This window comes from Protomyctophum parallelum (genome assembly GCF_964188405.1).
Source record: "Protomyctophum parallelum genome assembly, chromosome: 4".
NCBI classification, from domain to species: domain Eukaryota; kingdom Metazoa; phylum Chordata; class Actinopteri; order Myctophiformes; family Myctophidae; genus Protomyctophum; species Protomyctophum parallelum.
In genome coordinates, this window is record NC_139700.1 from 45,671,915 (window position 1) to 45,697,375 (window position 25,461).

At 43.6% G+C, this 25,461-nt stretch overlaps 2 protein-coding genes across 2 annotated transcripts in view; one reads left to right on the forward strand and one right to left on the reverse strand.

Moving 5' to 3' along the window:
- The window catches only part of LOC310857629 (pleckstrin homology domain-containing family A member 5-like), a 252,185-nt gene that overhangs the window by 25,484 nt on the left and 201,240 nt on the right, over positions 1-25,461 (reverse strand). The gene's annotated exons all lie outside the window — the stretch shown is intronic.
- On the forward strand, positions 924-13,702 carry LOC310857219 (scavenger receptor cysteine-rich type 1 protein M130-like; the record flags this gene model as incomplete). Its single annotated transcript, XM_083762829.1, has 14 exons — positions 924-947; positions 1,422-1,539; positions 2,226-2,525; positions 2,847-3,146; positions 3,397-3,711; positions 3,916-4,221; positions 4,315-4,614; positions 4,755-5,060; positions 5,162-5,461; positions 5,733-5,812; positions 5,870-6,410; positions 12,921-13,012; positions 13,108-13,629; positions 13,688-13,702. The coding sequence occupies 14 exons, from the start codon at positions 924-926 to the stop codon at positions 13,700-13,702; spliced, it is 3,519 nt and encodes a 1,172-aa protein (XP_083618955.1).

The window sequence follows — 25,461 nt, forward strand, 5'->3', positions numbered from 1 at the left end:
ATAACCTGGCATCACTATCCTGGACATTTTTTTTTATTTAGACATTTTTTTTTAATCAACAACAATAACAATAGCTGATCTAAGTTCACAGTGTGATGCGACGCATTGTGAACTTAGTAGATCATATATTTTCACTATGAATACAGGCGTGATTTATGATTTAGACTTTGACACATTGGTGTGCTTTGAGTACAAAAGGTTTATAAAACTCTGCAGTGTGGGTTCTCATATTCATTGTCTCCACCATGCCGATGCCGATCCCGCAAATCGTTCGTTACACACTATCTCTAGTGTGTTCAACATGGATCTGTCCGATATTTCATATTCCACCCTAATTGGCTAACATAGGCTTTCAAAGTTTGCAGGATTGGCCCTTTTGAAACGAAAACCTCAAATCATGAACGCAGCGTGCAATTTACACATTGGCCTGTTATAGCGCCACCAACAGGTGGATTTTTGCAAAACACATTTTTGGAAAACAATGCCTCAAATCATCCAATTGCCATCAATGGTGTAAGAACAAATGGCACCCTTTTCACATTGGCCTATTATAGCGCCACCAGGAGGCCACAACCTGATCTGCCCTGGTGGAGACCTGTGCCCTGAGGGGCACTATTTCTAGTTACATGTGTGTTATATCAAGGTTTATAAAACACTGCAGTGACATTTAGGTGTGTCTTCTCATATTCATTACACATGTGTTTTATAAAGGTTTACACTAAAACACTGCAGTGACATAATAGGTCAGGTGTTTGTTCTCATGTTCATTACGTGTTGCATGTTTTCTCCACCCTGCAGTCTCTGGTCATCCATGTCAGACCAACAATGGAGGCTGCAGTCAGCTGTGTCTGCTCTCACCTGGAGGAGGCTACAGGTGTTCCTGTCCCACAGACTCCTACCGGTCAGCTGACAACAAGCAGTGCATGTCCAGCTGCACTGCCAGCCAGGTAAACAAATGCCAGCTGTTGAAAAATGGCATAGCCGCACTACGAGCTTGTAGATCTGCCATTTTTGTATGTATTTATTTAATCATGAAAATGTGCCGAAAATCTTCGAATACATTTGAATATTCTTTCACAGCGGACATTTATAACTCAAACATTTGATTCTGGGGTGGGACTGTCCATATTTTCAGATGGGGGTCGGCGGCCGAAAACATATCTTTTAAAATTATTATCCCACATATATATTTTTTTAATTATTATTATAATTTTTTAATTATTATTATTAATGTGGTCTTGGTTCTCAATGGGTTAAGACATAAGACTTAAGATATGCATACATACAGACCTCATGTCTGCTTTTGATGCATTAGATCAATGGGTTAAGACATAAGACATAAGATATTTATACATACATGCCTCATGTCTGCTTTTGATACATTAGTGATTCTAAACGTAATGCTCTGTCTCCCCCTTCAGTTTGTTTGTCAGAATGACACGTGCCTTCCGTTGTCGTGGAAATTTGACCCAGTGGATGACTGTGGGGACCAGATGGAGGGGTCAGGGATGGAGGGGTCAGATGAACCTGCAGACTGCTGTGAGTAGACTGGGATATTACCTCACTATTAATGCTTTATTACTGTTTACACCGAAATATTACCTCACTATTAATGCTTTATTACTGTTTACACTGAACTATTACCTCACTATTAATGCTTTATTAATGCTTTATTACTGTTTACACTGAAATATTACCTCACTATTAATACTTTATTACTGTTTACACTGAACTATTACCTCACTATTAATGCTTTATTAATGCTTTATTACTATTACTGCTGTGAGTAGACACTGCAATATTACCTACAAATGTATGCTTTATTATTACTGTTTACACTGGGATAATACCTCACTATTAATGCTGGCGGGTTGGAGACCCTCCGCTACGCATCGTGTCTCACTACGCCTCTCAGCCATTATAAAATACACGATAACCTGCAGACCTCTTGCGGCTTATTGCTTTATTAATGCTTTATTTATTATTACTGTTATTACTTGCGGGAGCAGAGCGTGCGCAAGTACTGTTTTCGGCTGCGGACAGACAGACAGACAGATCTCTGTTACAGTGAAACACGTTTATTGTATATTTTTCTCCTCAGCTCTCCAAGTTAAACCAACACGTAACTCAACAGGTAAACAAACGTGACATAATTTATATTCTTATATTCTTCCAGGTGTTGTACACAAGTTACACATTGTTACTGCTTATTGCTCCCTGTACAGACTCTGGTGACGTCAGGTTGGTGGGCGGAAGCAGTAACTGCAACGGTGCACTGGAGATGCAACACCAGGGAGACTTTAGACCAGTGTTGGCTTGGTTTGACTGGAACAGGATGTCATCGTCTGTAGTGTGTCGGCAGTTAAACTGTGGCTCTGCCGTTTCAACAGAATTCACTTCTAGTTCTACGCGTGTACCTGGATGGATGATTCCATCTTCCTGTGTTGGCTCCGAGTCTTCACTGGTGGAGTGTGGCGCAGTGAAGTCTCATCATGGCAATGTTACACTGAAGGTCAACTGTTCAGGTACGGCAATGACTTCAACAATGTCAACGGTTTGTCATCCTCAACAGGCTTCGAACCCAAAGTCAAAGGTCAGCAGTAGCAGTAGACGTACGACACACACAGCATATCTCAGGTTTATTGCTTAAACCCTCCTTTGCCAACCCGGGAAATCTGGCGTTTCTATCTATTAAGCTGTTTTTAGCATCAGTGGCTAGTCCCCATAGGACTCCATGGTGTGACATAATCGAATATCCCAAATCTCTACGTACACGCGCATGGCACGCAATCTAAAACATCTTTATGGCTCTCTCTCTCTCTCTCTCTCTCTCTCTCTCTCTCCAGAGTCAGTGAGGTTGGTGAATGGGTCTAGTCAGTGTTCAGGCAGAGTTGAGGTGAAGTCTAACCAGTCGTGGGTCTCAGTGTGTGAAGATGACTTTGACCAGCAGGAGGCAGAGGTGGTCTGTAGGGAGATTGGCTGTGGGACTCCTTCAGTCCTCCAGGGGGCGCTCTATGGCGAGGGCAATGTTTCAACATGGACCAAAGAGTTCCAGTGTGAAGGCAACGAGTCTGCCCTCCTTGACTGTGGAACTTCAAACTCGACTAGAAACACCAACTACAAGACTGTTGGACTCACCTGCTCAGGTAAAAGACAAACTACTTTTGGTTTAGATTTTTGGTACAGGTTTAATGTTTGTTTTTAGTTTAGTTTTAAAAACACCATTGACAATGAAGGAAAATGTACGTCATATTGTCCCTCATTACAGTATGTCTCTTTATTGTTAATGGCATTTAATGTTTGTGTTTGCACCGTTTGTTTCACATCACCATTACATCACCTAATTAACATGAGTTAAAAGTTATATTACTCTTTAAATGTTTACTCTCTTTACAGTGGTTGATGCTGTCAGGTTGGTGGGAGGAACCAACTGTAATGGAACACTGGAGATGCAACACCAGGGAGAGTGGAGACCAGCGGATGGTGGCTTTCACTGGAACCTGAGGTCATCAGCTGTAGTGTGTCGACAGCTCGACTGCGGCTCTGCCGTTTCAACAGAAAGGAGCGCTTGGTTTACACGTGAACCCGTATGGAGGTTTACACCTTACTGTGCTGGCTCTGAGTCTTCACTGAGCGACTGTATCGTAATGGAGACTTCTCACATCGCACGGGAAGGTTTGGTCGCAGGCAGACCCACTGTGATATGTTCAGGTAACTCAGCAATGACTTGAACAATGACACCAATATTTTCAGTCTCTCGTTCTGTCTGTCTGTCTGCCTGTGTCTGTATGTCTTTCCATTTGCACTCATGTACTCTCTCTCTCACTCTCACTCTCACTCCCCCCCCCCCCCCCCCTCTCTCTCTCTCTCTCTCTCTCTCTCTCTCTCTCTCTCTCTCTCTCTCTCTCTCTCCAGAGTCAGTGAGGTTGGTGAATGGGTCTAGTCAGTGTTCAGGCAGAGTGGAGGTGAAGTATAACCAGTTGTGGGTCTCAGTGCGTGAAGATGACTTTGACCAGCAGGAGGCAGAGGTGGTCTGTAGGGAGATTGGCTGTGGGACTCCTTCAGTCCTCCAGGGGGCGCTCTATGGAGAGGGCAATGTTTCAACGTGGACCGAAGAGTTCCAGTGTGAAGGCAACGAGTCTGCCCTCCTGGACTGTGGAACCTCAAACTCGACTAGAAACACCAGCTCACCTCACAAGACTGTTGGACTCACCTGCTCAGGTAAAAGATAAACTATACTTTTGGTTTCGATTATAATTTCGTAATAAAAGTAATATTAATTGTTACTGCTTATATGCTCTCTCGTCTGTAAAGAGTCTGATGCTGTCAGGTTGGTGGGAGGACCCAGTAAGTGTTCTGGCATACTGGAGATGCAACACCAGAGAGAGTGGAGACCGGCGGATGGTTGGTCTGACTGGAACCTGAACTCATCAGCCGTAGTGTGTCGACAGCTAGACTGCGGCTCTGCTGTTTCAACAGAAAGGAGTTCTAGTGTTACACATAAACCGTCCTGGAGGATGACGACTTCCTGTGTCGGGTCTGAGTCTTCACTGAAGGAGTGTGGAACAAAGATGTCCGCTACTTCCTTCTACGTACTGGAGGTGAACTGTTCAGGTAACAAATTACTTCGACTGCAGTCATTTATTCAGTGTTTTACAAAGCTGGGGGAAAACAAACGCTGTCTGGTCAATGGAGGCATTGAAGCCATGTATTATTCTCTCTCTCTCTCTCTCTCTGTCTCTCTCTCTCTCCAGAGTCAGTGAGGTTGGTGAATGGGTCTAGTCAGTGTTCAGGCAGAGTTGAGGTGAAGTCTAATCAGTCGTGGGTCTCAGTGAGTGAAGACGACTTTGACCAGCAGGAGGCAGAGGTGGTCTGTAGGGAGATTGGCTGTGGGACTCCTTCAGTCCTCCAGGGGGTGCTCAATGGAGAGGGCAATGTTTCAACATGGACTGAAGAGTTCCAGTGTGAAGGCAACGAGTCTGCCCTCCTGGACTGTGGAACCTCAAACTCAACTAGAAACAGCAGCTCACCTCACAAGACTGTTGGACTCACCTGCTCAGGTAAAAGACAAGTCACAGTGACACTATTGCTTACAATTTAATAATGAAAGTAATATTAATTGTTATTATATGTAATTGTTTATTCTCTTGTCTCTGTACAGAGTCTGATGCTGTCAGGTTGGGGGGAGGCAGCACTAGGTGTATTGGTATAGTGGAGATGCAACACCAGGGAGAGTGGAGAACAGCGGATGGTTGGTCTGACTGGAACCTGAAGTCATCATCTGTAGTGTGTCGACAGATATACTGTGGCTCTGCCGTTTCAACTCAAAGGACTTCTGGTTCTACACATGAACGTGTTTGGTGGATTTCATCGTCCTGTGTTGGTTCTGAGTCTTCACTGAAGGAGTGTGGAACGAAGGAGGCTGGCAATTCCACTGCCAGACTGGAGGTGGTATGTTCAGGTAAAACAATGACTTCAACAATGACATTTGCATTCTCTTATTGTCTGTCCGTCCGTCCGTCCGTCCGTCCGTCCTAAAACCTAAATAATGATTTGTGTCCACATAGCTCATGTGGACCCAAATGTTCTGGGTTCTATCCTGGGCATTGCCAAACCAGCATATGAGTAGCCCATAATACAACATCCTATCTAAATAGCATTTCATCTCTTTTCCCTCTGTGATTATAAATACTGTATGTTGTTTCAACCAAAATACCTCCGTCTTGTTACAGATATGCTGTTTAAGCCAAGCATCGCCTTCGTAAACTTCGTAAAGGGGGTTACCGAGGGCCAGCAGCAGGGGCTGCAGCAGGTGATGGAGGGCTCCATAAAGGGGGTTTCCGAGGGCCAGCAGCAGGGGCCGAAGGAGGTGATGGAGGGTTCCAGCTTCACCGTCAGCTGTTCCATCCGGCCACAGTACCCAGGAGGCTTCTTCCAGCTCACCTTCACTGGACCCGACACCACACACACCTACACCCAGCCAGCTGTCAATCACTCTGACCACACCCAGACAGCTGTCAATCACTCTGACAATGCCCTGTCTCCTACAGCAAACCCCACTACATCCAACACAACTCTCAACTTCACTGCATCCAACACATCTCTCAACTTCACTGCATCCAACACAACTCTCAACCTCACTGCATCCAACACAACTCTCAACTTCACTGCATCCGACACAACTCTCAACTTCACTGCATCCAACACAACTCTCAACTTCACTTCTTCCAACACGACACAGAACTACACCCAACCAGCTGTCAATCACTCTGACAATGTCCTGTCTGCCAACTTCCAGTTTAAACAGGCAGACCACGCCCACCAGGGAAACTACAGCTGCTCTTACCACATCTATGTTTTTAATCATAACTTCTCCTCTGAGAGCGAGGTCGTCTCTCTCACCGTCACAGGTATGTGCTTTTCAAGTCACAATATGAAATAGGGTTGGGTGACGATACGAATACATCGTCAATCGCGAATATACGAATCCAATCGGCGAATATTTTTATTAGGCGATTTTTCGGGACGATTTCCCCCCCTCCGAAATTGTACTCAGCCTTAGCAAAAATCCAACTCTTTAACGGTAGCGTATAGAGCGCAAAATGCGACTCAATCTCGGCCAGCAAACTATAGCTGCCCTGCTGCAGGCAGTGAAGATTCCTTCCTTCCTTGTGTGTGCAACGCGGGGCTGCCGCTGCATGAATGAGTGACAGCTCGTTACGTCTAATGTTCTACTGAATGAAGTGGAGGCTTTCCCAGCTATAGCCCTACCAAGTCGTTATAGAGAAAATATTTTTATTTTTAAGACTGTGACCGCGGGTGACTAACCATTAAAAAACAACCACTGTTCCTGTAGGGCAGACTTACCTGCTAGCCCCATATGTGCCCTCTCCCTCCGCTCATTCTGGAGCTCCAGAATGAGCGGAGGGAGAGGGCACATATGGGGCTAACTTACCTGCATGAATGGGACATGGGGATCCGTAATCATCATGAATTGGGGCCGACACGGTTACTTACAGTGACTCATAATACCCAATTACCCATACAATGTTTTTCACGAATTCAGTAGACAGTCTTAGCCTTAGCCTACGTTAATTCCAAGGACAGGGCAGAGAGGGCACTCGGCTCGACTGTAATGAATAAACTTGAAATGAATAAATGCATGTTGTCTTATGTTATCTTCTCGGGGCTATCGTTAATGCATGTTCAAAATCAATCAGCAATTTGACCATAAATATTCCCATTTCATATTTATATTATGGCGACGAGTATAGTCACTCATGACGGACAATCGGACATATACAGTAGGCAATGAAACAGTCAGTAAAGTGGAATGAATCACAGCATTATATCGCCCCTTGCTGCAGAATGGAAAAGAATGCAGAATATTTTCATGGCTTAGTTAGAATCTAGGACAGACAGGTCAGATGATCAGTTGAGGCAATTTATTATTTGGTCCACAGACTCACTCACAGAGTAAAGTAGACTCATAAAATACGGTAATACCTCCCTCACAATCAGAACAATGACGGTGCGACAACTGTTTCACACCTGTGGCTATTGGCTAAAACATTCCTGTAGCCTGAATGATTATGCAAACACTGTAAGTACTGTAAACACGTTTTCAACGTTTCAATAAATCCTGAGCAAATCTGTAAACATTAACAAACAAAGCAGACATTTTAATACTGTATTGAATAGTTTTTTGTGCTTGTTACAGTTCTACAAAGTACAAACTATTAATTTAATAGTTTTCGGACTCGGTTTGAGACCCTTTAAATGTAAACATTCACATTTTATTTCACAAACAAATAAGTGCTAAACAGTAGGCCTAGCCGTTCTGTGCAAAAATAACCACCGTTTAGCCTATTTTATATAGAGAGGCTAGTGGAAGTATAAAGTAGTTGTGCAAACTTAAATTGAATCGAACACAATAGTGCAAATATACAAATAATAAATTGCAGGTCAAAACCGTTCACTAAGGCAATCTGGCTTAATGCAAAATAACTTGTTTAAAGATTCTTGGCTAGGAAAACAAGCATATTGACCTTGTCTGGCTTGAGCAACGTGCGCAGATGGGTTACAACATTGCCAGCTGTACTAAAGACTCTTTCTGACGGTGTGCTAGTGGCAGGAATACAGAGATATTTGCGTGCCATGTTGGCCAGTAGAGGAAGGCGCGTTTCACTTGTCTTCCACCAGTGCAGTGGGTCTTCGTCACCCATAATGACCTCTTCACGGACGTAGATGTCCAATTCGGACTCTGCTCTCTCCTGTGGTGAACGGCTCACTGGATTCCTTGATCTCCCCAACAGGCCACCCAGTGTTTTGGCTTTCTTCTCTGGCTGCTGAGGGGCCGCTGGCTGGCGCTGCCCTCCCTCGTAGTCATCCTCCTCTTCAACTCGAATACGCACCGCTGGTGCAACAGGCGTGTTTTTAGTGGACCAGAACTCCACCATCTCAGTCTCGAGCTTTGTTTTGATGACATTTGATTGGGCGTGTGTTAAATGGTCTCCCTTGTACCGCGGGTCGAGGAAGGTTGCGGTGCGCAGCAGTAGCATTGTGTCGTCGTTGTCATATTTTTTGTCCATCTGTGCCATAACCTCCAGTTTGATGTTCTTTGTCATCGTTAAATCATCAATTTTTATTTCAAGAGCTGTGTCACGGAGATGGATGAGCATTGGGATCAGACAGGATACAGTCACATACTTTTCCGCAGACATAATGTCTGTGAAATCTGCCACTGGTTTCAAGCCTTCATTCACTGCCTTAAGCACATCCATGTCTTGCCAGGTCAACGGTGGTAGAGGACGCCTCCCCTTGTCAGCAGCAAATACCCTTTTAATGGCATCGGCTTGTTCGATGACCCTGGCCACCATTTTTTGTTTTGTCCCCCAGCGAGTTGGACATTCCTTTAAACAAACAAACACATACAATATACAAATGTGTTAATTGAGCGAATATTAATTTGATAACACAGTTGGCCCAATAAATAATAGGCTAACGCACATAATGTTATAAAAGAGCTACACATGTGCATTTATATGTTTGTTTATTGTTTTATAATATAGTCTTGCTTTAGCTTTACTTACTGCTATCATGGAATGCTCTGGCAGCTTGAGTTCTTCTTGGGCTTTACGCAGCTCCCGTCGCCTGTACCAACTATGAGCAAATGCCCCGTTGATGGCTCTGCACATAGCAAAGGCATGGTCTGTCCCTTTCTGTTCCTTCTTTATGCTGTTATTCACGGCCACGTTAAGATTGTGACCAAAACAGTTGAGCCACGGCCACTTCAGTTTGCGCATGGCACTGACAATGTTAGAGCCATTGTCTGTAGTGACACAGGCCAGCTTTTCCTCTGCGATGCCCCACGCTTCAATGCATTCTTGAAGTTGATCTTTCAGTTCATCAGCTGTGTGGTCATCGGGGACGTATGTAACTTCAAGACATTTAGCCTGCAGTACCCAATTTCCCGTGATGTAATGGGCTGTGACACCCATATAGGGGACCATGTTTGTAGCGGACCACATGTCGGTTGTTAGCGCGATAAAGTCAGCTGCACCCATCTCGTTCTTTATTTCGCCCCTCATTTTGTTATACAAGTCTGGAATGGCTGTCTTGGAAAAGTATTGCCTTGCAGGAGGCTCGTACTGTTTGTCAAAGGTGTAGAGTAACTCCTTGAATGGCTTCGTTTCTACAGTACGGAAAGACAGCATGCCCTTGCAGATATATTTTGTCACCGCCATTGTGCATGTTAACCATCTCGAGCTATCCCTCTTATATTTTACACACTTTGCAAAGGCTCCGCCGATGTCAGGCTGCTGTGGTGCTCTTGCTGTTGCACCCGCGGCTGATGAGGCGCGGGAGGAGGCGCTATCTTTAGCTGAAAGTCTGGCATACGCCACGGGATGGTGAATGGATAAGTGCTCGTGCAAGTTGGTTGTGTTGCCATCTTTGGAGGGAACAATACGTTTGCAAAGACGGCAAAGAGGCATCGTTTTGTCCTTGGGGTTTCCATTTTCGTCCGGTTTAAAACCAAAGTATTCCCAGACAGCCGACTTTGTATTCTTCTTTGCAACTAGTACTTCCATCACCTCCATGTTTGTTTTTCCTGTTTCACCGGCGCCGCGTCACCACGCTTCACTGCACGTCGCCGTGGGCGGGGCCGGACCGTGTGTGTGTGTGTGTGTGTGTCACCCTGTGTGTGCTGCTGCTGTAAACACCACACATTATTTTCTCGCGAATACATCGTCAATCGCCGATTCTTTGTCAGACGATTGGCGATTGAAAAAAATTGGCATATCGCCCAACCTTAATATGAAACTCACTCAAGCACGCAAACGGTAAACATGATATGGATTCAGAATTGCTTAGAAATTCATATCAAGTGCACATTTTCTTCTCTTTTCTCAAATCTTTTGTAACCAATTTTCACCTGGTGCCAATGCCTAAGCTGTAATCCTGGGTGCTACTCTCCCTCTGCCAACCTGGGGAGAGCCCCGTACTGAGCTCATTACTTGCGCAAGCAGAGCGCGCAAGTAATGTGATCGGCCTGGTCCATTTGTCGTGACAGCCGTTCCGCCATTTCAGGACCCCCCCAGAAAAACATCAAATCTGTGCCCGTATTGCTGGACCAATGATGACGAAATGACCATATCTCTTACGTCATCATTTAGAGCTGGTCATACACGTATTTCTTACGTCATCATTTAGAGCTAGTCATACACGTATGTGTATGACTAGCTCTAAATGATGACGTAAGAAATATGGTCATTTCGTCATCATTGGTCCAGCAATACGGGCACAGATTTGATGTTTTTCTGGGGGGGTCCTGAAATGGCGGAACGTTTTTTTTGCTGTCACGGTTTTTGGACCAGGCCGATCACAGAATACCGCTAATCAACTTACAACTACACACTTTATACAGTATAGAGTATAGAGTATATAGATATACGTATATAGTATATGCCTATATACGTATATAGATATTGTATAACTGCTCTCAGTAATGACGTATGTAATACAACATTATGATTCTGGAATGTATAAAAGTCACAACGTGTCAAAAATGTTACCATAATTATTAATATTAGTGTGGTTTGCAAAATTAAATATATATCTAAGTATATAATTATATATGCAAAAACTAAGTTATAATATCGCAAGAAGCTCAGTCATTTAACACTCTCCGAGAAAGACGCAGACAGACTTGGCCATATCAACAATCCAGATCATTTGACACGTCCACGGGGGAAGGCTAGAAAGGGTGAAAGACTCTCAGGTGTACCAGTTAGCTGGGGTGACTCTCAGCCAAAGACTCTCAGCTATCCTATGCACAGTGAAAGAAGGAAGATATTGAAACCAGGACTCTCCGAGGAAGACGCAGACAGACTCGGGCATATCAACACTCCAGATCATTTGACAATTTCACACGGAAGCCTGTTGTAAACACAGATCTAGATCAATAGGACACCTCCACACCGAAACATACAGAAAAACAATGGAACTATCTACAGATATACCTTCAAATAAAAGGATGAAGAAGGACCCCGTAATTAAAATCTCAGCATTAAGTTCATTATCATTTGGAAGTCGTGAAAGATGGAAAATCTGTGGAAAGGTAGTTACTAAAAGTGAACCACGTAAATTTACTAACGGAATATACTTCTTCTTTCGGATTACAGACAGTACAGCAACAATTAAGGTAACAGGATTTACTCAAGAATGTGACAAATATTTTAATTTGATTGAAGTAAACCAATGTTATTTCATCACTGACGGACAATTTAAAGAAATAAATGCAAAATATTCTACGGACCGCGAAAAATTTGAAATTATACTGAAATCAAGGACAGAAATTATTGTATTTGATAGAGATGTGGAAATTTTGAAACCTAAGTTTAATTTCACCAGGATACCTGACATACAGTTGTTAGAAGACAAATGTGTCATAGACGTATTGGGGATTTGCATTAATTTCTCAGAAGTAAAGACTATTTCTACAAATAATGGACCACGTAGAAAAAGGGAATTACAGTTACTGGATTCATCAAATACAAAATGATTTATTTGTCTCTGAAAAACAAAAAATGGATCCAGAATATATCTACAACAATAAAACAGTATTTCTTATATAGATAGAAACTAGAATCATACTTAATACTAAATGATTACATGTATAGTAGGTAGCAAATAATTACATCTAAACATTAATCATTTCAAACGTTCCTTCACAGAGATACTGAGATTTGGCAGTTTACAGCGGGCGAAAAGATTACATGCGCGCTCTGCTTGCGCACTAGTTGGCCATTTATGGCCTACTAGTGTGCAACAAGCAAGTATGCACTCGACAGAGTGCAGTTCTAGTTCTTCCTGCAATGCATGGGGAGTGGGCAGGCTTATCACCTGACAGGGGTGGGGGGGGGGGGGACGTAGCATGTGGAAGGAACACGTTACTCCAACCAGTTGACATGGGGGAGGCAATATAGAGACTGTATGTTTTTGTGAGGGTACCTACCCTATAGGGGACACGGGGAGAACATGTTAGGTACCTACCCTAGGGAACACGGGGAGAGCATGTTAGGTACCTATACCCTAGGAGACATGGAGAGAACATGTTAGGTACCTACCCTAGGGAACACGGGGAGAACATGTTAGGTACCTACCCTAGGAGACATGGGGAGAACATGTGAGGGTACCTACCCTGGGGGACATGGAGAGAACATGTGAGGGTACCTACCCTAGGGGACACAGAGAACATGCAAACTCCAAACAGAAAGGCCCTTTCGTCAACCCTACCTAGGGTACGGGTGCTGATGATGCGGAGGAGAGAACATGCCCTCAGCGCCCACAAAGTGCACATTTTCTACTCAGAGTTGTTCTTTACATGATGTTTGATTTTCTAAAATTTTCTCTCACAGCTTCTCATCTGACATCCATCATCATCATCACATGTACGGTCACAGTGCTGCTGCTGACAGTGATAATCAGTGGCCTCTATCGTCTCTGGAAGGTAATTGTTCATCCAGTACTCACACTGTTTGTATTTAAGAGAGACACGTCATCTGATCCAGTAAATTTAAGTTTTGTGTTGCCGTGTTTCTCCAGGTCACCAGAGGGCGGCGTGCACGAGCGCAGAACACCGAGGAGGTTTATCAGAGTTTAAGGCGGGAGAACGTGGAGATGGATTTGTATCACTGCATTGGTTCTGATGCTGAAGCTGCTGGGCCCAGTGGACAACAAGAACACCTGTATGAAGAGATAGGTCTACAAAGAGTCGCTGAAGCTGGAGTGGCTAGTGGTGAATACCAGAATGGACCTAGTGGTGAATACCAGAATGGACCTAGTGGTGAACACGAGAATACACAATACCAGAGGATAGATGTACAAGATGTCGCTGTTTATAACTGTGTTGCTTCTGGTGGGACAGAGTACCACCATTATGATGACGTAGGCCTACCAGTTGGAGCCACAGTAGACCCAGCATATGATGACGTAGGCATGCCAGATGGAGCCAGAGTAGACCCAGAATATGATGACGTAGGCGTGCCAGATAGAGCCAGAGTAGACCCAGAATATGATGACGTAGGCATGCCAGATGGAGCCAGAGTAGACCCAGAATATGATGACGTAGGCATGCCAGATGGAGCCAGAGTAGACCCAGAATATGATGACGTAGGCATGCCAGATGGAGCCAGAGTAGACCCAGAATATGATGACGTAGGCATGCCAGATGGAGCCAGGGTAGACCCAGAATATGATGACGTAGGCGTGCCAGATAGACCCAGCGTAGAGACAGACCACCAGTATTATGATGTAGGCGTGCCAGATGGACCCAGAGTAGAGACAGACCACCAGTGTGAAGACCGAGACCTACACAGAGGTGCTAAACAGAGAGGCAGGAGACCACGTGTATGAGGTGCATCTCTGAAAGCAGCGATAATGCTCGGAGCGACGCGCAGACATCACGCCACACTGTGTGTCTGTCAACGTTCTGACTTCTATTATGCATTCACAGTGTCAGTGATTCACAACAGTTATATATATTTATAGTGATTCACAACAGTTATATACATCCATAGTGATTCACAACAGTTATATACATCCATAGGGCTTCACAACAGTTCTATTATGTTAGTCTGGTGAGACGTAGGAGGACCAAGGCAGGACGCAAACCATAGTCCTAGAGACTTCTCAGTGCCTGCAAAACCCCAATAACACACAAACCACAGTCCTAGAGACCTCTCAGTGCCTGCAAAACCCCAATAACACACAAACCACAGTCCTAGAGACCTTTCAGTGCCTGCAATCCCCCAAGGACACACAAACCACAGTGCTTAGAGACCGGTGTTTGCTGGGGTGTGGTCGGCATTGGTCGGCTGCACCTGGCCGGCAGGACGATGCTGTAGCTGGTGCTGCTGGTTGCACCTCGGTGATGGCTGCGCCCGGGGCGCCCCTCCGTGGATTCCTCTACAGCTGGAAGCCTGGGAGGAGAGGGGCAGTGATTTGGCCAATCACTGCTGACCATTCGACTGGAGAGTGTAGTGGTTGAGGGTTGAAACACTCTAAGAAGGTTGGAGACCACCTGATTACCTCTCTTCCAGGCCAAGTCGTCATTCATTAGAAATGGATTATAACGGCATCTTGTACGGACCGTGGGCCGGGGATGGGGGGGCGGGGGGGGCGGGGGTGTTGGGGGTGGAGCAGGGGTTAGGGGTTGCTGGAGCAGGGCTGGAGCAGGCAGCCCCGGTTAAAAAGAAAAAAAAACATATACATTAACAAAAACAAAAACAAAAACTATGAAAAAACAAAAAAAACAAAGTGTGATTTTGTTTTTTTTCTGTCCATATGTTTTAATCAATCTTGTTGTGAGAAGTGAACCGTATTGTATAGTATAGATTTATAATTGTTACATTTTGGATGGTTTATGATGTCTTAGTTAGTGTATACTGGTTATAGAGTAGATTTATTATTGTTAATATAGATGCATTATTGTTACATGGTGGACGGTTTATGATGTCTTACTGCAGGGCTGTCCAAAAGTTAGATCACGATCTACCAGTACATCACATGACATGACCCTAATTTAAATATATTAAAAATCATCTGCCACTTGAATTAAGGTGAATTGATTGATTGACATAAAAAAGTACCTGTCAATTAAAACTCACTAAGCAGTATTTTGTTTTCAAGAGTGTTGCTGTTCACAAAAATGTCGGTAGCATCAAATTAAATATTTCCCATTCCAAATATGTTTGTCTTACATGTAACGCCAGCTCTAGCTATGCCAAAGCCCCCTCTGGTACATATTTAAACTATCTCCACCAGGATTCTTCCTCAGCCTAGTGGGAATATGCGTGCACAGTTTCATGGCAATCAGACGCTGCGTTGAGGAGTTGTGGCGATTTGTACAAAGCGGGCTACTCCTGAAAACTGTAGGAGCCAATCGTGGCCAATCAGGATGGAATATGAGAAATCAAACAAACCTTGTCTTGATCACATGACTATGGAGATCATGTGTACCGATTTGCGTGAAATTTGGATAAAATCTGAAGGAGTAATAATAGAAAATGTGTTTTACATATGTCGGCCTCCTGGTGGCGCTATAAAGAGCAGATGTGAAAAATTCCAGGCAAAGGTTTTTCCTTGGCCTCTAGGGAGTTGGCATACAAAGTTATCCACAGATCCGTGCAGTTAGAGGTAAAAACACTTTTCGGCCAGTTATAGCGCCACCTTGAGGCTGAGTTGAAACTGTTCATGTGGCATTTCGTCCTCGGCCTAGTGGCAATATGCGTGCACAATTTCACGGAAATCACGCGATGTGTTCATGATTTGCAGCATTTTGTTTGAAACTGAGCACTCCTGTGAACTTTGGAAGCCAATCTTAACCAATCAGGATGGAGTCTGAGAAATCTGAAAGACCGGTTTCGTTGAATGGCTGTAGAGAGACTGTGTACCAATTTGCGTGATGTTTGGACAAAATCTGTAGGTGTACTGTGCAAAAACTTGTTTTGCACAAAGCGGCCTCCTGGTGGCGCTATAACAGGCCGTTCTGGAAAGTTTGGGGCAGAGGTTCATCGTTGGCATCCAGGGAGTGTGTGTGCAAAATTTGGCATGGACCGGATTAACGGTGCCGGAGATTAGCTGCTCACGGACACACGGACGAACACACGGACGGACGGACACACGGACGGACACACGGACGGACGGAGTGCAAAACATACTCTCCCCTCATGCCTTCGGCCTGGTGGAGACAACAACCACTAAAGTCTCAGTTTACCTTCCTTGCAACAACAAAGCTACTGCTCTCCCAAATCTGGCTGTCTGCCCCACACTGAATACTATCGCCATATTAAATCCTCCAATAGAGATTGCATTAATGCAAACTAGATTCAACATACTCTTGGTACCCTGAATGCTTCGTAATGATGTATGTAAAGTTCACTGTTGATTTGTCATCTCACATTCATATACCGGTTATATGTTTGTTACCTTATTAAAGATTGTAAAAATAATAATAGTTTATCTTATTGAATAATATGTTTCTTATTAAATAATGTAAATATTATATTGTGAGGTGCTTTTATTGTTTTCTCCATAATCAGTGCTATTGAACACACTTTACGTCTGTGTGTTGTTTCGAAAATATTGAACCAAGGGAATGGAGTTTCTAGGTGAAAGTGATTTTTGACGTGCCAATGTCTGCCATTCAGCCCCATTGTAAATTTGAAAGCACTATATTTCTAAAACTATGAAACATTTCAAAGATTCCTTTTCAGGCAAGATGAACCTAAGTAGGCTAGAATGGGGTTGCTAGGTGTAAGTATGTAGGACTAGTAGCATGCCAAAGTTTGTGCTAAAGCCCATATCGTACGCCGTTTTTCATCATTTTTGAGGATTTGAATAAAATGAAAAAATGACATTTTTGAATTTGAATTTTTGATTTTTTTTTTTTATCCTCGTTTTCATCATTTTTGACCATGGGCTATAGCCCATACCGTACGGCATACTATACGCCGTTTTTCATCATTTTTGAGGATTTAAAAAAAATCTAAAAACGATGGGTTATAGCCCATCGTTTTTTGAATTTTTGATTTTTGTTTTAATGAATGAATGAATAGTTTATTTCAATCTTTAGAGAGGGAGACATTACACAAAAAACAGTTTACTTTTAGGTGATCGAAAAGGCATAGGCAGAAGCTTAAAGCTTATTAGTGCCTATCCTTATCTCAACGTATTCCAAAATACTGTTGACAATCAACATATAAACAAAACAAACAAATGCCATTTAACGAAGGAGAATAGAAAATTAAACAAACAAAAAACAAAACGGACAACGGGAAAAACAAAACAAGGAGGGAAAAAAAGACAAAAACAGACAAAGCTACAATGTTATACCTTAGTCCAACACTACATGGCATAAACATGGCTCAGCTCCCCGCTCATTCCAGGTTATATATCTATGCAATAATTCCTGTTTGAGCCTCTTTTTAAATTGTTTTAGGTTGTTGCTTTGCTTTATTGGCTCAGACAAGCTGTTCCACAGCTTAACTCCATGAACAGAAACACACATGCTCTTTAAGGTTGTTCCAACACTTATTTGTTTGAAGTTTAGTTCCCCTCTCAGCTCATACCTCCCATCCCTATCCCTAAACCTTTTCTGTATATTTCCAGGAAGCAGATTATGTCTTGCTTTATATAATAATTGTGCTGTTTTAAAATCAACTAAATCAAAAAACTTTAATGTATGTGAATTTAGAAACAGTGGATTTGTGTGTTCATAGTAATTTACTTTATTGACTATTCTTATTGCTTTTTTCTGCAGTAAATATATTGGCTGAAGGTTGCTTTTGTATGTGTTACCCGACACTTCCACACAGTAGGTGAGATATGGTGTTATAAGGGCGCAATAGAGAGTGTATAGTGATTTAGACTCAAGGACATTTCTTGTTTTGCCCATGACACAAATATTTCTCGCTAATTTAGAATGGATATAATTAATGTGGGGATTCCAAGAGAACTTATGATCTATTATTACTCCTAAAAACAGATTATCAAAAACTCTTTCTAGTATGATATTATCAATTTTTACCTAAATATTTGTGTTCATCAGTGTTTTTTGTTTACCAAAGACCATATATTTAGTTTTTTTTTTTTCAGATTAAGTGATAATTTATTTAAATTTGTCCAATTCAATTTTTACCACCTCCAGCAGTTGCTGAATGTCCTTTCCAGAGCAAAATATATTGGTGTCATCGGCAAAGATAACACATTTCATGATACTGGATGTCTTACATACAGTATATCATTAATTTATAATATGAATAATTTCGGTCCTAGTATTGAGCCCTGCGGCACTCCACACGTGATATGTGAACAGTTTTATTTATATTCACCCATCTGTACATAATGTTGTCTATTTGTGATGAAACTTTTTAACCAGTTTAAACCTACCCCTCTAACACCATATCTCTCCATCTTTTTTAGCATTATATCATGATCTATTGTGTCAAAAGCTTTCTTTAAGTCAATAAACACCCCCACTGCATAATTGTTATTATCAACTGAACTTGTTAGTTCCTCTATTAAATCAATTAGTGCCATCGATGTGGATCGTTTTGCTCGAAAACCATATAGACTGTCTGTCAGCAACTGGTGTTTCTCTAGGAAGCCACCTAGCCTTGCATCAAATAGTTTTTCAAGACATTTTGAAAATTGCGGCAACAAGGACACTGGCCTGTAGTTAGTGTATAGATGTTTATCTCCTGCTTTGTAAATGGGAATTACCTTTGCTATTTTCATTTGGTTAGGAAAAGAACCAGTCACAAATGATAGATTACATATATATGTTAATGGATCTGCAATAGCAGTTATAAATAATATGAAGCTTGCGAGGTAGTTCAGACAGTCAACCTCAAGGGCGGTTCTTGCCATGCTCAAAGGCTCATTCTATACTCAAGGGGTTAACATGCTGCATTACTATGTGGGCGTATAAGTGTGTGCAAGTCTCACACGTCATTCCCCGATGCGGCAGTCAGCTGACCAATCGGGCAGGCTACTTAAGCTCAGTAGACTCCATGCTCTTCCTGCCTTCCTCTGCTCATGGTTCCCGGTTGTGTGTGATGTTTTCTGTTCCTCGTGGTTGTTGCTGCTGCTTTTGCTGTCCGCATGTGCAGCTACTGCTGCTTAAATCATGCTTCTCAGCTACTGTCCATGCTGTGATAAGGGCCTGCAGGTTGTATGCAAAACATTGAGTTTGATATGATTCTGCTAATACTGCCGAGTTCTATCATGTGGCTTCAACAAGCTTCACAATAGCCTGTTCTGGTAATTAAGCCGATGCGCAGACAGTGCTGCAGCTTCTATTGTTATGTGGTATGTGTCTACAGTCAAAGCCACGTTTTCATTTTGCTGATGTTTTGCCAAGTCAGCTCAGGTGCAGTGTTTGTCCCCTCCAGCTATGGGTCCACAACTCATGTGCAGTGGTTGCCACGTGCGCTTTTATAAGCAACGCTCGTCTTGTTTTTTGTAGTCAATCATTTGTTCTGGTGTTCTGTCATGGATCCAAATGACCTTGTCCAATGAATTGTATTGTTTCAAGTCATCATAGTCATTAGGGTGTTTATATATTGTAGTTAGGTTCTCATGTGATGAGTCCTAGTCAGGTATGGGATGGTTCTACACCTAGTTGCTTTCTTTCTCAAGATCTGGCAACTCAGCTGCCTGTTTCATTCATTTTGAAGCAAGACTTCAGTCACACTCTGCTTACCAAAGTATTATTTAACACTTCCTATATGTGCCTTGGAAAGTATTGCTGTGAGTTAACTACCTTAATGGCAATCTCTATAGATTTGGTGCTTTACTGCTTTTGTAGCCATGTGGTTTGTTGAGGTTTCCTCATTGCCATGAGGGTTTGTTCATGCTAAACTTACGCTAAAGCTTGCACCCTTTCACCCTGTGATTTATTATGTTTCAGTTTTATGCCTGGCTAAACACTAATACGTCTATGCAGCAGCTCTAGAAGAGCTTTCTGACCGTCAATAAATTCATATGTGGCATAGTTATTAATCTTAAAGTTATTCCATGTTCCCATTCTACAGACGGTATCATACGTTATTGTTCATCTCAATCCTTTTCAGTTATATGCAGTATCATATTAAAGTAGGTCAAGATTGCAAATTGCATTTGCAGTGATCTCATTTCAAGTGCCAGCCTTCTGTCTAGTTTATTCACTTCTGTAGATTTGTTCTAGCTGTTTATTTTTGGATGTAAGTTATAAGTTTGAGATATTATTATTATTATTACGTATTTCTCAATGAGCATCATTTAATTAGTGCTTCTTTGTCGTGGTATCACGTCTCAGCTTCACTATCCGGGTGGAGCTGTCTTGGAGAAGAGTTTAAAGCCTTAACAAACTGCTGCCTCCGTCCGCCCCTCAAGCCTATCTAGCTGCCGGTCTAGTCACTCTAGTGTATACCCTCCTCACTCTCTTTGAGGTCAGAAGTTCAGATCAATATATACGTATATAGCGTCTTGTCACCATGCGTCCCATTGCCCATTTGTCATGTTGGTATGTTTAATGTCTCAGATTTATATTGTATGTTCTGTTGATCAGTCCTTGAGTAGGATTAGGTAATGGCTTCGTGGGACTGAAGATGTTTCAGAAGGTGGTAGGCTAGCAGCTTGCTGTGTTGCTTCATTTCTGCACAGCTAACATCCACTGCTCTAAAATGATGAGCATTAATTCATCACTTATCTGTGAGAGGATCTGGGAGGAAGGAAGGCAGCCATAGACTTATGTCTATGTTCGCAGCAAGCTTGGCTTCTGTGTCGCAGTGCTTGTGCGACCTATCGGTTTGCAGTCTGGGAAATGTACTCTGCCAGTTGTATTCAGATCAGAATTGATTTGATGTCGCTCAGTGCCACTATAGTATCGAGTAACAGCTTTAGGCAAATATCACAGTGATGACGTTTAACGTCCATTTAATTCTGCAGTGGATATGTCATAAGTTTGGGTCGGTTGCAAACTTGCATAGGAGGCCTTTGCTATGTTTCACCAGTTTCAATTGAAACAGGCCTCTACCCCCAGGGCGTCTTTGAGTGCCGACTGTCAGTCAGACACCTGCCACCCTCGGCCTCTCTCTCTCGCTCACTTGCTGCCTTACTCTCTCCCACAAGGTTAAGTTACACTTATTTCCTGTTAATAACCATGGGTAAAAATGTGCGGCTTGGGAGGTAAAGTGGAGACTCATATCGTGAAGGGACGACAGGATGAGGAGAGGCGGTGGTGTCGCCGCGTAATTGTCAAGAGTAATGGCTGCGTGCATATTGAACAGACTCAAAACTATCGTATCAATACACCTGTATCAACAGAATAATATGTCATAGGTATATATGGAGGCCTCATATTTGGTCTCGAAATGAGCCTCCAGATTCCACCTCATTCAGCAGTGTGTCATCAGGACGACGGATCCAAATGTTTGGCTCATGGTGCTCATTAACCCATTCTGGGCGGGAACCCCTTGGTATCTTACCCCCTCAGGCTGGGAACCCATATTTGTGTTCTGTACAGTATGTACAGTATTCAAAAATGTAATTTTTGATGCTGCTATATAAATATTTGAAGTTTTTCAGAAACCCTTGGTCAGGATTTAGAGGCGTTTTTAGAATCGGCCTTAGGCCTAAATGGGTCAAACGTCTATGTTAAAGTAGTCCATCTTGTGCAGATGGCCAGTATATCTTGTTAATCCTTTCTACGTTGCAGTTGGTAGGGATGGGACCGATTTTCTCTGTGGCTGCTTGGTAGCTACTTTATCAGGTGGAATCTTATTGTAAGCCTACATCTTCTCGTACCAGCCCAGTGGCCTCGTGGTTAGACGTGTCCGCCCCCGGACTGGGAGGTTGCGGCTCGATCACTGGTTGGGTCATTCCAAAGACTCTAAAAAATGGGACCCAGTGCCTCCTTCGATCCTCTGCACTCGGCACCAATGGTCGGAATTGAGTAAGTCCCTGCGTCATACTAGTGTCACGTCCAGGGGCTGTATGTGTACATCAATCTGCCTCACTATACTGAAACAAGAGTTAGGCTCCTGCCCTCGGGCCTCATGACTCGGCAAGGCTGTTTTCCGCTCATCTTAGTTATTGCAACTAATGGCATTGGATGACAGTAACCAATTCATAGTTAATGGCATAGATGTTGTCAAATAACCGTAGCCATTTGTCATTGTTTCTTCATAGAATTGTTTAGCGTTATGTTAAATTGATTAATACATGTATTAATAATTATTATTATTTAATTCAATAAGTTGCTATTCAGGACAGGCACATATCTAGGCATGCTTTCTCTCAAAGCATATCATGTTTTATCTGTTATCTGTGGCTCATTCGTTCATCAGGTTCATGACCCCAGATGATAACCCTAACCCTAACCCTTTTGGTCCTAGGCTTTTTTTTTCAGCACAATCACAGATGTCCTGGGTCGCTCAGTCAGGAGATTCACCAATTCTTCTTCAGCCGGTGTTGGCCGTTTGCGGTTTCTTCGAAAGTGATGGTTCTAGTATCTAGCGAAGAAGTAAGTCCATCACCATCACCCACGTGCAGGCTGCAGTGCTGTCGATTATGCAGCGTTATGGATTGCTTGCATGGGACATAGTAGTGTATCTCATCTTAGTTCTGGACAAGGGTGGTCTCGAACAGTTCTCGGGTCTGCATGACATGAAGCTTATTTTAACTTCTTTCGAGCTCATTATCAATTGCTCAAAGGCCGCATGAAGAGCATATGCCGCTCATGTAAGTTAATCCATAAAGGGCCTCTATCACTTGGGTGTTTAAATAGTTTAGGATTAAGATCTAAGGCTTCTCTCTTAAGTATCGGTATCTCGGCTCGCGTGGTGTGGGAAGTCTCTTCTGCTGATCTCGACCCTCAGCATGATCTCTGTTTTCCGATCCGTGCTTAGGATCCCCTATTCACTCTTTAATTAATTCAGTCAGGACGAAGTATAAGTAACTCTGTCTTTGCTTGTGTCTTTTAGTTCTGCATCGGGCAACTTGCTCTGGCTGCGTTCTGGACTCCGTAAGGTGGCGTGAGCCCTGCTTAATCGGCTATCGGTCTCCTCAGCTCATTTCCTGGCTACTGAGTCCTGATTCTACTGCCACGCTGATGCACCAGTCGTCACCTGAAACTCAGGCCATGGTCCTCAGCTGCCCATGAATCATCATGTGCATCTAATCGGAAGAGCTTTCAGTTGTTTATTCAGGATGTAATGAGTGCAAGTGCTGTATTCGATCAGGAATGGTAATCTTATTTCCTTGCATATACGGTGGTCGCTGGGGGCAGTTCAATTGGTGGCATGTCACAAGCTAACGTTAATAATGGTTCGTTGATGTTCGTTGGTTCGGCCGTTTCCTCATACTGGCGTAGAGGACGTCGGCATAACGATGAGCATGCTGATGGCGTTTTCCTCATACTGGCGTAGAGGACGTCGGCATAACGGTGAGCATGCCGATAGCGTTTTCCTCATACTGGCGTAGAGGACGTCTGCATAACGGTGAGCATGCCGATGGCGTTTTCCTCATACTGGCGTAGAGGACGTCGGCATAACGGTGAGCATGCCGATGGCGTTTTCCTCATACTGGCGTAGAGGACGTCGGCATACCAGTAAGCAGGCCGATGGCGTTTCCTCATACCGGCGTAGAGGACGTCGGCATACTGGTAAGCAGGCCGATGGCGTTTCCTCATACTGGCGTAGAGGACGTCAGCATACTGGTAAGCAGGCCGAGGGCATTTCCTCATACTGGCGCATAGAGGACGTCGGCATTCCAGTAAGCAGGTCGATGGCGTTTCCTCATACTAGCGTAGAGGACGTCGGCATACTGGTGAGCAGGCCAATGGCGTTTCCTCATACTGGCGTAGAGGACGTCGGCATACCGGTAAGCAGGCCGATGGCGTTTCCTCATACTGGCGTAGAGGACGTCGGCATACCGGTGAATGGTTGCACTACACGTAAGCCCTGCGAAAGCAGCTGTAGAATATTCCTCTATAGTGGCAATAGAGGAATGGCCTATCGGCTAGCGCAGCCACGCTAGGCCTTTTTCAATTTAAGCTTAAAGTTAGTATGCCCCAGCCGATCCCAGATGGTTGTCTCGCATCCAAAACGGATGGGATATCGGCCGGATATATATAAGCCTAATGGCTACACATAGCTCACGTAGGGCGTTCTCGGTTCTGTTTGTTGGGGGGGTTAGCATATCCGTGCAGGTTCCAGAAATGCATATTTTTATATTTGCATTTCGTCACTGTGCATTCATAGTGGGTCACCTGCCCGGATCGACGGTGAGAGTTCACCGACGATATGTGTTGGGGGGTTATTGTATATTGTATATCTATCTCCCTGCTCTTTATGTTTTATGATTGTTGCTTAATCGTGCCGAGCAGGGAGAAATCCAGCAGAGCCGAACGCCAAGTCAAATATCATATGCACACTTGTTACTCATTCTGCAAATAAATATTGTTTAATCTATTCGTGAGTTGTCTGTCTGAAATAATACAAAGCTTGCGAGGAAGTTCAGACAGTCAACCTCAAGGGCAGTTCTTGCCATTCTCAAAGGCTCATTCTATACTCAAGGGGTTAACATGCTGCATTACTATGTGGGCGTATAAGTGTGTGCAAGTCTCACACGTCATTCGCCGATGCGGCAGTCAGCTGACCAATCGGGCAGGCTAGACCAGGCTAGACCAGGATATGTTTCATTTGTTCAAATATGCGGATGATATGGCCCTGGTTGCCTTACTGAAGAAGGGGGACACAGTGGGGGAGGAAGCATACAGAGCACATGTGTTATCTCTTCAGAACTGGTGCGATAAAAGCTCCTTACCCAGCTAACATGTCCATCTGGGCCCAATTGGGTTTTGACATGGGCTATGGGCATGGGTTCCAAGTGGGCCGTGCACCCAGTTTTCACAAAGGGCCCATCCGTGTTAGCCCATATGGGCTTACGTGGGTTTCTAACTGGATCTTAGGTGGTATCCAAATGGGCCATTTTATTTCAGAACCATGTGTGCGCCACCTGTGTTTGGCTATATGGGTTTGAACTGGGATCTGATTGGGCCATAAGTGGGTACCAGCTGGGCGAATGACATGTGACCCATGTAGGCCACACTTGTGTCCGCCCTCATTGTCTTCCGTCCTGTTTCTGTTGTCACCTGCTGTCGATTGTTCATTCCTACGGATAGGATGCAGTGCGCCACGTTGGCGGTGTTTCCAGTTTTCTGTAGTAGTTTCTTCAAGTGTTCAAACTTTATGACTGGATAGCATTCGATCTGTAGAGTCCTACATACTATCTCCTACGATCAAGGGTTAGGGTTAGGGTACTGTAGCATGCTGTTTTTCATCATTTTTGAGGACGAAAATCACTCCGACTTGCCTGTCTTTTGCCTGTCTTTTGCCCCTTCTTTTGCCTGTC